At 35.2% G+C, this 13,720-nt stretch overlaps 2 protein-coding genes across 3 annotated transcripts; both read left to right on the top strand.

Annotated features, from left to right (window-relative positions):
- The first annotated feature begins 2,298 nt into the window (after positions 1-2,298).
- On the top strand, positions 2,299-10,675 carry LOC123757831 (SRR1-like protein). Of its 2 annotated transcripts, XM_045741695.2 has the most exons (4): positions 2,299-2,447; positions 3,935-4,024; positions 5,940-6,095; positions 6,696-10,675. In XM_045741695.2, exons 3-4 carry the CDS (start codon positions 5,965-5,967, stop codon positions 7,402-7,404), a joined length of 840 nt encoding a protein of 279 aa, XP_045597651.1. In that variant the 5' UTR covers positions 2,299-2,447; positions 3,935-4,024; positions 5,940-5,964; the 3' UTR covers positions 7,405-10,675. The 2 variants fall into 2 exon arrangements, with proteins under 2 accessions (XP_045597651.1, XP_045597652.1); XM_045741696.2 differs by lacking the exon at positions 3,935-4,024 and having other exon boundaries at positions 2,303-2,447.
- LOC138372984 (protein O-mannose kinase-like) lies at positions 8,022-8,459 on the top strand. Its single transcript, XM_069339026.1, has one exon. It carries the CDS (start codon positions 8,022-8,024, stop codon positions 8,457-8,459), a length of 438 nt encoding a protein of 145 aa, XP_069195127.1.
- Positions 10,676-13,720: the final 3,045 nt, after the last annotated feature.

The following is a 13,720-nucleotide window of genomic DNA, read 5'->3' as shown; positions in this document are numbered from 1 at the left end:
TGTACACGAATACAGTTACAGAGTAAGGTAATTCTGTTACCTGAGCATTACCTTAATTCTAAGGTAATGCTCCCTTTTAAATAACTTCATTGCACATCCTCTCAAGTGTACTCTATATATATAAAACAATGCAGTGCAGTTCTAACTGCAATGCTGGAAAAGATCAAGGCAAATGGGGAGGGATCTTCGACAGTCCGCATTGAGGCCACTAGGGTTAGTGACTCTCAGGTAAACTCAGGTGCACTTAAGTTCCTTAAGTTCCTATATATATATATATATATATATATATATATATATATATATATATATATATATATATATATATATATATATATATATATATATATATATATATATATATATATATATATATATATATATATATATGTCGTACCTAGTAGCCAGAACACACTTCTCAGCCTACTATACAAGGCCCGATTTGCCTAATAAGCCAAGTTTTCCTGAATTAATATATTTTCTCTAATTTTTTTCTTATGAAATGATAAAGCTGCCCATTTCATTATGTATGAGGTCAATTTTTTTTATTGGAGTTAAAATTAACGTAGATATATGATCGAACCTAACCAACCCTACCTAACCTAACCTAACCTGTCTTTATAGGTTAGGTTCGGTTAGGTACCCGAAAAACTTAGGTTAGGTTAGGTTAGGTAGGTTAGGTCGTCGAAAAAACATTAATTCATGAAAACTTGGCTTATTAGGCAAATCGGGCCTTGCATATTAGGCTGAGAGGTGCGTTCTGGCTACTAGGTACGACATATATATATATATATATATATATATATATATATATATATATATATATATATATATATATATATATATATATATATATATATATATATATATATATATATATATATATATATATATATATATATATATATATATTTATATATATTTATATATATATATATATATATATATTTATATATATTTATATATATATATATATATATATATATATATATATATATATATATATATATATATATATATATATATATATATATATATATATATATATGTACTCACCTAGTTGTGTTTGCGGGGGTTGAGCTCTGGCTCTTTGGTCCCGCCTCTCAACCGTCAGGAATTATATGTGTATATGTGTATATCACGAAAATAAACACGTGATTAAGAATGTGACAATGTCAGACCACGGAGGAAAAATGAAACAGGAAATTTCCTTAAGTACTTTCGTATATTAAATACATCTTCAGAAGGTCACCCTTCAGAAGAAGGACCTTCTGAAGATGTATTTAATATACGAAAGTACTTAAGGAAATTTCCTGTTTCATTTTTCCTCCGTGGTCTGACATTGTCATATATATATATATATATATATATATTTTATTTTATTTTATTTTATTTTATTTTATTTTATTTATTTTATTTATATATATACAAGAAGGTACATTGGGTTTGTGAGAATACATTGGATAGTACAGTAATTGCATTCTTGTAAAGCCACTAGTACGCGCAGCGTTTCGGGCAGACCTTATATATACCTTATATATATACCTTATATATACCTTATATATACCGACCTTCGGGCGTATACTTTATATATAAGGTATACGTTCATAATAATCCTCTATAATGTAATTAATTAAGTATACATGCAATTAATTAATGGCAAATTGCGTGAGTAATCATTTTTGCGACTAAATTGTACATTCTTGCAAAGCCGCTAACATGCAAGAATAATACATGTTTCATATATTAATATATTATTCCTATCATGGGTTGGAGTCAAATTAAAGATGGAGAGGGAGAGGGAGGGGTTCAATATAACTTTGCTAGCAAAAATAGGGGAATGACCCGGGTTCCTGAACCGATTATGTGCCTCTGTAATCCTTTACACCACCGCCCACGGGAAGGGTATGGGGTGCATAATAAAGAAAGAAATTGAATTGACCTGGAAAAGGTTGGGAGCCCCCTTTTTTATTATTATTTTTTTATTTAGCAAACTTAGGTATACACAGCAATGTTTTGCTACCATATTCTATATGAAAGATTACACAGTGTAGATCAAAAACTAGCTATAAGTTCATCTAATATCCTCATCTCACAGGATGGTTAGTCATACATGGCCTTGAGGGACCTCGATAGGCCTAACAGACAACAATGAGAAACCTAACTATAAATGATTTTACCAACTAATCTAAGCCAGCTCATCTTAATAGACCTACTTAATCCATACTATATGTTTTGGATGAGTGGAGCATATCATATATAGTGTTACACAATAATAATGCTGTAGTAGAGGAAGTAATGAATGTACGAAACGTGTGTGTGTGTACGAGGTGACCGGAGCCATGTTCCTGTGCGCCTCACCCGTGTCGGCGGCGGTCGCCCTCACCATCCTCTTGTAGCTCATTCCTTCCTTGTGATTAGTAATGCTCGAATATGGAGATTTGCTAAAGGTAACCTATGTCATTTATTTGCCTTGTGCGATAAATTGAATCGTTATGTGCGTGGAAGCATACGTTTAAATGGGACGTTTTGTTGTTGGTGAGGAAGGGTCATTAGGACAGGCAGGCCTAAACCTCTACTAGGCTGTAATTACCTAAGTGTAGTTACAGGATGAGGCTGTGTGACATTGTAAGTGCCAGAATTAGGCGGGGATATAGGTGTCTATGGCAGGTGGCTGCAGGTAATGAATTCCCCAATGGTGAACATTCCTAGTATAAACTATGTGAACAAGAGCTGGGAGATTTTTTTTTTTTTTTTTTAAGATATATACAAGAGTTGTTACATTCTTGTACAGCCACTAGTACGCGTAGCGTTTCGGGCAGGTCCTTAATCCTATGGTCCCTGGAATACGATCCCCGCTGCGAAGAATCGTTTTTTCATCCAAGTACACATTTTACTGTTGCGTTAAACAGAGGCTACAGTTAAGGATTTGCGCCCAGTAAATCCTCCCCGGCCAGGATATGAACCCATGACATAGCGCTCGCGTAACGCCAGGCGAGTGTCTTACCACTACACCACGGAGGTTGATAAATAGATATAGATATCTATAGTGTTAGAGATACTCTATAACTATATCTGTCCTGTTATCAGTCAATTCAGACAAAATGGTATGAGGTACTTAGAGCTCGGTAACTACATTATACAGTCACGAATATTGGAAAGTGTTCTTGCACTGTAGCCAGAGTTTGTTAGTGGAGGCTGATAGATCGGCCTCGAATTTCATGTTATCGCTTGATTCCGTGTACGACTAACCGTCCTGTGGTTCATCTAATATCCCCATCTGTGAAATGGGGATAGTAGATGAACTTATAGCTAGTTTTTATCTACACTTTGTAATCGTTCATATAGAAAAGGGTACAGTAGCTGCACATTGCTGTGTACCTTACTTGCGGTGATTTTGAGTCTTAGCGTTTCCGCGGCCCAGTCTGCGACCAGGCCGCCTGCTTGTTAATAACAAACAAAGTTTTGTTTATCTGCATTTATGCTGTCTCCCCACACTCGTATGAAATGTTACAGATTTCTATATTGAAAGTTAGTTTAGTTTATTTATTATGCACCTCATACCAATTCTGTCAGCGGTAGTGGAAAAGGTTATCAGAGGCACATAATGGGCTTTGGAACTGAACCCCCAAATTCATTTAGCTGAACAAGTTACTGTCTTTATAAGGTAGTTACGAAATTTAACGTATGTTAAATCAACAAAGGGTTCGAGGACTCGACCACAAATACAATCTCTAAGCTCACCAACTTACATAGTGGGCAGCAATGGAAAGGTTACAGTCACCCACATTTGCTACCTATAGTTAGCAAACTGGGGATATTTTGTTAATACTGTATAGGTAATAGATAATATTAATTTGGTTAATATTTCAGGTAAATAATATTTCTGTTCAAAAGCTAGCAATTTTTTTGTTTAACTTATTATGGACCACTGCAGGCTGCTACAAGCAATAGCCTGTTGGACCAAGTTATCACAAGTCGAAGAAGAACTCCCGAGACCCTCTCCAAGTATGCTCCAGGTATCCAGGTATGTGCCCTGATTGTGGGCAGCAGCGGGTTTACAGTCACACATGGACTATTATGCTCCATAATCTCATGTTGAACTAGTTGCATGCAATATTCAGTTCAACACAAATGTAAATTGGTTAATTTAAAGACCATTTTTACTAAGATCCCCATTTTGTAGTATGGTTTGTCATACACAGGCATGAAATACATATACAGTATAAGTGCAACAAAGCTTGTCATTTGGTTAAATGCTGTTGTCTGCCCATTAATTGGTTGGGTGTCAATGTGGGACAGCCTCACCTTAGTAAGCCATTCTGGTAGTGTCATTTTACTTTGTTCTATCTATAAGGTTTGTTAAGCTATGTATTTTCACACAGTGGACCTAAATGCTATGCTTTAGTGCCTTTGCAGGAGTTTACCTTTACCTCTTGCTTTATGTACTGGCATTAATTATATTACTGTATATTATTTCTAAACTCAAATTATGTTTTAAAGTCTTTGCTGTAATTGAATGAGAAACTATTTTTCAAATATTTCTGTTTACGTTATATAAAGACAAATGTGAAGACGTAGTGTGATGATTTGTGAGTCAAAGTACAGCATTGCACTAATAATCACCTTAAAGAAGTTTTTTGGCATTTTATTAGTCCTCTACTATACTGTATTGCAATTTAGTTAGAATAATGTAATACAGTACTGTACCTGTATGCAGTATTTAAGTGTTTTCATGACTGTAGGAGATGAATTGAGTATACAAGAGTTTTAGAAAGATAGTGGCAGACACTTGACATTGCTTGACCCTGCTATTGGGTAGTTATTGCTTGTTTTGCATTTTGTGGAGAAGAGTAGGGTTGTAATAAACTCGGATACCTTTTAGTTGGGCCTATGTAAAGTGACAAAATTAGTGATCTTGTTTGTGTGGAGTTTGAATTTCAATATAAGTCTGATTGTTTGACTTCTGCCATAAGCAAAGATCAATTCAGTTTTGGCCATTCAGCCTTTGTACTTTGAGATGATCAACAGTGCCATATGCACAGCTGTGCATATTTCTACATAAGCACAGCTTACTGATCGGGTATAATCTTCTTTGGTGATGATTGTTGACCAGACCACACACTAGAAGTTGAAGGGTCTGGTCAACATACTTCAGCCACATTATTGTGACATCACCTGCATATTGGTGATGATTTGTATACGATTATCATTATAATCCTTTTATTGTCATCCAACAATACAGTACAGTACTGTACTTTATATACAATACTACAGCAATAATATTTTGGTAGGTGCCTTTGCAGGCAATTTAAAGAAAATTAGATCATACTGTACTTCTTCATTTTGAGCAAAACATACAGGTATAAATAATTAAACAATAGTATACAGTATCAGTAAATCATCTAGGTAGAATAGTTTTAAATTTGTTCTATCAGGATCAGAAACAGGACATTTACTGTACAGTACACAGTATAATATAATTAAAATTTCATTATTTCATATTCCATTTTTTTATTGACATGCTTTTTACAACTTTTTATGTAAGAAATTTTATTGAGATAATGTACTGCACAGTATTGTAATTATTTTATTTGTGGGCAGAATATATAGTACGTTAGTTTATTAATAGGCTACTAAGTCTTTGACAAGTACGGTAAATTATTTTGTGCACAGTCTAAATCAGTATTAAAGTACAGTAATATCAACAAATATTTTGTTGAAAAAGTATTTCAAACTAAATTTTTAAGTTCAGAAATGCCATTTACTAAAATTGCCTTTGGAATTGAGGGCTTTGATAGTTACATTTTTACATACAATAAATAACAGTGTGTTTATGATTCAGTTTTGTACTTTTAGTGTTTCAAGATGGTTAAGTTACAGGTTGTTCATATATTTTTAAGCATAAATAAATGTAAATGATAGCTGAACTTAATTGTCAGGTAAAATGGCCTGCAAGATAGATGGATGATGGAGTCGGATGGGTTCCAGTTAGTGTGTAAAAGAAAAGCTGCAAGAAGAAGGAAACTCCTTAAGACAGTTAATGATGGTGATGACGGCCTTAATTTAAGCCAAGAAAATGTAAACAAATGTGTTGGGTAAGTGCTTAGAGGAAAAGTAGGTGTTACCTATGGGCTTCCTGGCATTATTAGATCCACTAGAAATTGTGTAAATACCAATACGTATTACTGAATTGTAATATTGTCACCTGTGCATTAGTTAATTAAGAAGGAAGTATACAGTAATTTTTTTATATAAATTTCCTTCACACCTGTCATTTGCCTTCATTTATACTTTTGAATTTGTCATAGAACATTTTATTTACAACACATTTCACCAGTAAGCTCCCGGGTTTCATTTCCTGTGTTATACAGTACTACTGTATACCGTATTACAAATGTATTTATATTCGTATACTCCACTGCATAGAAAACTCAGTTTTTTACTTGAATTCTTAGATATAATGCTTGTATTGTATTGGTGGTGTCTTTAGTAATGATGTATTAATAAACTTTTAAATTTAAAAGAATACTGTATACTGTATTACACATTTATGTTCCTGAACAGTTAGCCGACTCAAGAATAGGTGACTCGCATGTAAACAATTAGGCACCGTATATAGTACAGTATATGGTTCTGTATAAGAATATACAGTTAAATATGCCACAATATTTAACCTAAAATTATTTCCTTTCTAGGAAAATTTTTGAAGCAAAACTTGTTCTTCAATCAAGTGAAGGATTTATTGACTTCAAAAATAATTTGAAAAATATTACCACACTATCACAGACTCAAGGAGAAAAGTGCAATATTTCCTCTGTGGTTTGCTACGGTCTAGGCTTACCCTCTTCTAGTAGGATTGCCAAATACCAAACAGCATTGCTTCTACTCCTCAGAGATCATTTCTGTGTTGAAGCTGAAATTTATGACCCTTTACTTACCAAAGTGGATACCAGAGTGCTGCAAGAGCTCAAGCTGCATGTCCTAACCAAAAATGAGGAGGGAAAGAGATATGTGAAAAGAGCAACAGTATTTTTTATGCCACATTGTGGAAAAGAATTGTATAATAATCTCCTGTGGGCAAATTGGAATCCAGTATCGCTACCATTATGCATCATCATTGGCAACAGTTTCAGTAGCATTGTACAGAATGTACCATCACAAATGCTGAAAGAACATTATAAATTTATATATCTTGCTGAAGGTTTGTGTAAAGAATATCCCTTGAAAACATTAGTAGAGTATGATGACATATTTAATGAAACGAGTATTCACGTTATATCCGAAGATATTGTCAGTAAAAAGGAAGATAACTTTTGGTGTGAAAAATGTGAACCGCAATATGATGAATGCAATGTAGCGATTATCAGAGTGAAAGTTGATGAGCCGGCAGCAAAGTTGTGCTAAAATGATCATAAGAATGATTTGTGTATGTATTCATAGATATAAATACATTTAAGTGCATATATATATATATTTGTAAAATAGCTATAAGGTTTTAACACTTAATAAACATGAACTTATTCAGAAAACTATGGACATGTTTTATCTTTGCTGTTACTGTCTTGAATGGTTATACATATTCATCTCATTGTAATAAGGGCTTCTTCAAATTAGGGCAAGCTACAGAATGTCATCCATGGCTTACTTGTGAAGATATTATTGATTTAGAAAGCAACAATTTAATTGGTTTTGGGGCTGTGAAACAGGTTTACCAATCAACATGGCAAAATAATGCAATAGCTATTGTTCACATAAATAATAGAGATTACCTAAGTGATTTTTTGTATGGCTTTGAAATGTTAAAGTCACTTGGACCTAGTAAATACATTGTTCAGTTAATTGGCTTTTGTCTAAAAGATTTTGTTTACTTGACTGAATATCATCCTCTAGGTAATAGTATTAACATAAATAAAATATTTCTTAATGATAATATGTTAGCTCTAAGACAAAGATTTGAGTTATGTATCAATTACGTGAAGATTCTTGAATTTTTACATAATAGTCCTTTAGGAACACGAGTTATGTGTGACTCAAGTACATTAAATAAGACTCTTGAACAGTATCTAATAAGCTCATCATTAAATCTTATTTTAAATGATGTCGATGCTCTACCAGAAGTTGGACACGAGGGCATTATCTGTGGTCACAAGGAGCTCCAAGGTAGCTTTGTAGCACCAGAGCAACGGTGGCCATACTCTATGCAAGTTTATGATGAAAAAAAAATGGTACCGTATGATGAGAAAGTTGATATATGGAAAATTCCTGCAGTTTGTAATTACTACTTAGGGAAGAGTGAAGGTGCTAAAGCTTTCAGATACCATGTTTATCCCATCCATAAACAGTGTAGAGAAAAGCTGCCAAGAAATCGACCATCTGCTAGTGAAGTGTTGCAGTTTTATGAGAGTTTGCTTCGGGAATATTTCAGAGCTGAATTGACGAATGTGAAAGAAGAACTTTAATCTTTTTTAGATGCTTCGTGTACTAGATCATAAAAATATACATACTGAACTGTAGTTTATAAGACCAAATCAGTTATTAGTATTGTATGGTTAGCAGTTTTCTATCTCGGTATAAATCTAAATATAATTTTCTGTTTGAAAACAAATGTACAATATCAACAGTGCTACACTTTTCAAAATAATCCTTTAGAATATTGTAAAAAAAATTAAAATCCTGGTGGTGTACACTAAATGGTTATCAAATGCACTTCAGCTGTTTGCCATATTTTCAACACTACCTACCTCCAGCATAATGTAGAACCAGCACTAACATGTATCAGAAGTACATCCATAGCAGGACCCCACAACTGTATACAAATATTGTACAGTAGGTCTAAAGTACATCCTGTGAATTATTGTTTAACAAATGTGCAAAACATTCATTCTCTCAATGGATTCTATCTAGTCTTTTTAATTACCACTAATTATGTTATTCAGTTATAACTGAATAACATAAGGAATATGTCAAGAAATAACTTATTCAGTTATTTCTGGCTTCATTATTCGCTCATTGTGTGTGTCAATCTCTGTCTTAGCCTTCTTAATCATCCATTCATTTAATATGACCAAACTATTTCAATAAACTTCCCTTTTGTACTTATCATCCTTTATTTATCCTTCTACCACCACAAATGCTTCCAGATTGTCTATTTCTTAAATTCTAACTCTTATTAAATATGCTTATGATTCAACATCTTGCATCCACACATAAGGGTAGGCATTATCAATATTTCATGCATGCCTATATCTGCCTCTCTTCCTGTATTATTCATTCTGACCTTGGCTTGCAACACTATTAACTTCTGCACAAAATGGACTACTTATAGGTCTTATTTGTTTTCTACAAGTTTCCCATCTTTAATTTCCTTCTTGCTGCACCACCATAAACCTAGTCACATTAATTATAACATTTTCCCATAATTATTTCAACAAAACTTTCAACTAATACGGTATTCCTTATCATTATCTACATTACACTATCTGCATATGCCAGATTTTGTGAATTTGGTTTATTCTTATGATAGATAGTGTATTACATTTTTTTCCAATATTCTTGCCTATACTGCCCACATAACCCCATTTATATACTGTACTGGATATTCAGCCATATACTGTATATTGTATATTGAGCAACCATAGAGATATTACACAACCCTGGTGTTCTACATTAGTATAAAAACCAGTCACACATTGTATCATTAATTAACACAGGCTCTATTTCCTGCATAAAAGATTTGAATTCCTTTTAATATTACTGTACACTGTATTCCATCATCACTCCATAGACTCCCCATTACAGTATTTACTTCATCATATGCTTTACTCAGGCTTCCTGTCCCTGAGGAAACAAGTTATTAATAATTAATGTACTGTATTATTATGAAATTCCATATCACCTAATAATCTCTTGTATGATTTCTCTACTAGCTGCCTTAGTGCAAATAATGTATCTGATTAATACATCTCATGTTTGTCATTTTAACTAAATTTCAAGTTACATGTACAGTATTACTATTCTGCCATATATTTTGGCCACCACATACATAATAACGTATAGCACCATACTTTAGGGTCCCGATAGTACATTTGGGTTCGTTCTCGACTCACAATCGGGAATTCCGGGTTCGAATCCCGGACATGACAGAAATGGTTGGATGTGTTTCCTATCACCTAATGTTCCTGTTCACCTAGCAGTAAATAAGTACCCAGTAGTCAGCCAGCTTGTTGTGGGGTTGCAGCGTGGGTAAGGGTCAGTAATTTGACCTGGAGGAGATGAGGGGGGGGGGCGCTCAATAATATAAGCCTAACATGTATATATACACTGGCTGCCTGTTCTCCAACAAAATTAATTTACATTAATTATTAATTATGAAAATGTTAATATAGTAAATAGTGTTTATGACTGCAATAATTACTGCAGTTACTTATAAGTTTGCATATTTTAAGAAATACAAATATTTGATAAATTATATAAATATTTAGTTTAAAGTGTTATTTTTGTTTTATACAGCATATATCATATTTTGCATTTTTACCATATATATTTTTATCATACTTTTGAAACAATCATATCACACATTGTTTGTAAATGGTTAATAATTTCTTGTTTTTAAGGTTGTTGATGTGTAGAAAATTGTTGGCAGCAATTTAATATATTATACTGAACAATTATATAATGTTTTCATTATCATTGAAATCTGTTACCTAAAATATTTAAGAATTGTTGTCCTGTTTCACATAAATTTCCATGTATAGTACAGTAATCTCTTTAATATTTGCTATTTCCCATTCTTATGATTTACTTTTGCATCAATTTACTTGTGCCTTGATATTTTCTTTATCATTCCTACTCCTTACTAACTTTAAATATGTTGAGAAATTACTTGTCCATTTTTAATTTTTTGTTGCTGATCAACTTTTTTAATTTTTAAAGACAAGTACAGTACAGTGTTTATATCCAGCTAGAAAATAAACAAACATGCATGCACATGTGCACACACATAAACATATTTCAAAGTAACAAAGGTGCTGAAATAATATTAGAAAGATCTCCTTTGAAAACAGTTGTATATGGCTGGAAGAAGGTAAATGAGAAGGTGTTGGATATCAAAACTGTCAGTAGTTTCAAAGCATCATGTAACATAGAACTGGGAAGATGGGATACCACACGCATACCTCTCGTCCTTTAACTACACTTAGGAAATTACACACAGAGGTGATATGATCATCACTTACAAAATACTAACAGGAATCAACCCAATTGACAAAGAGGAATTCTTGAAACCAGCAACTTTACGAACAAGAGGACACAGATTCAAATTAAGGAAACAAAGGTGCCTGAAAAAAATATTAGAAAGTTTTTTTTTGCAAACAGAGTGGTAGACGGTTGGAACAAACTAAGTGAGAAGGTGGTGGTCAAAACCGTCAGTAGTTTCAGAGCGTTATACAAGAAAGACTACTGGGAAGACGGGACACCATGAGCGTAGCTCTTACACTGTAACTACACTTGGGTAATTACACACACACACGACAGGAGACCAAGGGGACAGTATTCAATAAAGGATAAGTACCTACCAGTGACGATTCGGGAAAGAGACCTGGGAGTGGACGTAACACCTAATCTACCTTCTGAAGCACATATAAATATGATAATGTTCTGGCAAAAGTTGGAACTTCATTCAGAAACCTAAGTAAGGAGGCATTTAGGGTGCTTTACACTGCCTATGTGAGATTAGTCTTATGCCGCCCCATCATGGAGCCCCCACCTGAAGAAACACATAAGGAAACTGGAAGAGGTTCAGAAGTTTGTGACGAGGTTCATCCCAGAGTTACAAGGGATGGGGTATAAAGAGTGAAGGAACTGAACCTGACGACACTAGAAAAAAGGAGGGGGAGGGGAAATGTGATAGAAATATATAAAATACTTAGGGGGATTGACGAGTGGAATTAAACAAAATGTTCACACCGAATATTAACAGAACAAGGGGGCATGGGTAAAAGCTGGAAACTCAGATGAGTCAGAGAGATATGAAGTTTCTTTTAGAATAATTAGCAGGCTAAGGGGGCCTGACAGCTGAGTGGACAGCGCTCGGGATTCGGAACCCAGGACCACAGGATTACAAGCCCAGCGTGCTGTCCGCTCGGCCGACCGGCTCCCTAAGCTTGGGCATAGATATTTCATTGAATCACCTCAATGATCGTTATACATACATGTATATGTATAATGTAACTCAAGTGCTTTAATAATCAGAATCAAATTATCAGCTGGCGTCAAGGTGACGGGGAGTGTTGGAAAGACGAGAGGGAATGAGGGGAAGGCGGTGGTTTATACCCGAGCCAGGCGGGTGTGAGAGGCGAGCGAGGGGACTGGGGAGGGGGGTATTGGGAACTGATGGAGGACGAGGGGATACCGGGGTGGGGGTTGCTAAGGGAGGTGAGGGGGTTTAAAGGGGGGGAGACGCCTGCAGTTCAGAGATAAGGTGGATACACGAGCCAGCACTTGCCACGCTGTACGATAACCTATATATATATATATATATATATCTTTAATGTTTCTATAGTATTTACAAACCGGTCTGCTTTATTAATTGTATGTATGTATGCAGATGTATTAAGGTATTGTGTTTTATTTTCTCACTTTATGTATGATGAGAATTCACGACGGAAATTAAGGAAACAAGTGAGCATCGTAAACAGTGCGGCGGCTGAGGAAAGTTAAAACAAACTTCAGTTGGAAGACGGATACCAACATTTGCAAAATTTTAATAATACCTGTTTGTATGTGTCAGTTGCCTTTCTGCTATATTTATTTTTTAATTAAAAAAAATATTCAATGTACGAGCTTCTGAATAACCAGAAAATCATTATATATCGTTGTTATATTTAACGTATGTCAGTATACTGTATATGATTTTAGTAATTAATCTATGAAACAGTAAATATACGCCAATTTAACTTACTTGATAACAATGATGAGAGGAGTACTGTTTCCTGGAGTTCTAGTGTTGCGTTTATGGGTGTAAAACTGTGAGATTTGATGCAGGAATATAAGAGAAATGAAGCCCGGGTTATTTTGTCCCAATCTGGGGTTTAGGCTGGCCCTCCAGACTCTTATATGAGTCATTTGATACCCTTGTGACGTGGCGAGTGCGTCACTTACTCTCTGAGGAGATGGGATGAGAGAAAGACATAACACACACACACACACACACACACACACACACACACACACACACACACACACACACACACACACACACACACACACACACACACCATAGACCCCCTTGGGACCAAAGAGCCAGAGCTCAACCCCCGCAAACACAACTAGGTGAGTACACACACACGCACGCGCGCGCACACACGCACACACGCTAGGGAGCCGGTGGCCGAGCGGACAGCACGCTGTACACGTGATCCTGTGGTCCCGGGTTCGATCCCGGACGCCGGCGAGAAACGATGGGCAGTTTCTTTCACCCTATGCCCCTGTTACCTAGCAGTAAATAGGTACCTGTGAGTTAGCTGTCACGGGCTGCTTCCTGGGGTGTGTGTGGCGTGGAAAAAAAAGTAGTAGTAGTAGAAGCAATTGATTAACAGTTGAGAGGCGGGCCGAAAGAGCAGAGCTCAACCCCCGCAAGCACAACTTGGTGAATACACACACACACCTTGTGAGAGTGGTACTCTCACAAGGGGACACAGGTGGAAACCGAGTACCCAAATGA

Source organism: Procambarus clarkii, chromosome 40, assembly GCF_040958095.1.
Source record: "Procambarus clarkii isolate CNS0578487 chromosome 40, FALCON_Pclarkii_2.0, whole genome shotgun sequence".
Classification (NCBI taxonomy): Eukaryota; Metazoa; Arthropoda; class Malacostraca; order Decapoda; family Cambaridae; genus Procambarus; species Procambarus clarkii.
The sequence above is the reverse complement of the archived record's forward strand: the minus strand, read 5'-3'. Positions and strand labels throughout refer to the sequence as shown.

Excerpts from the sequence above, each read along its gene's own strand:
- LOC123757831 (XM_045741695.2), top strand. The coding sequence starts at position 5,965 with ATGATGGAGTCGGATGGGTTCCAGTTAGTGTGTAAAAGAAAAGCTGCA. Across the intron at positions 6,096-6,695 it reads AATGTAAACAAATGTGTTGG|GAAAATTTTTGAAGCAAAAC; the intron begins GTAAGTGCTTAG and ends TTTCCTTTCTAG.
- LOC138372984 (XM_069339026.1), top strand. The coding sequence starts at position 8,022 with ATGTGTGACTCAAGTACATTAAATAAGACTCTTGAACAGTATCTAATA.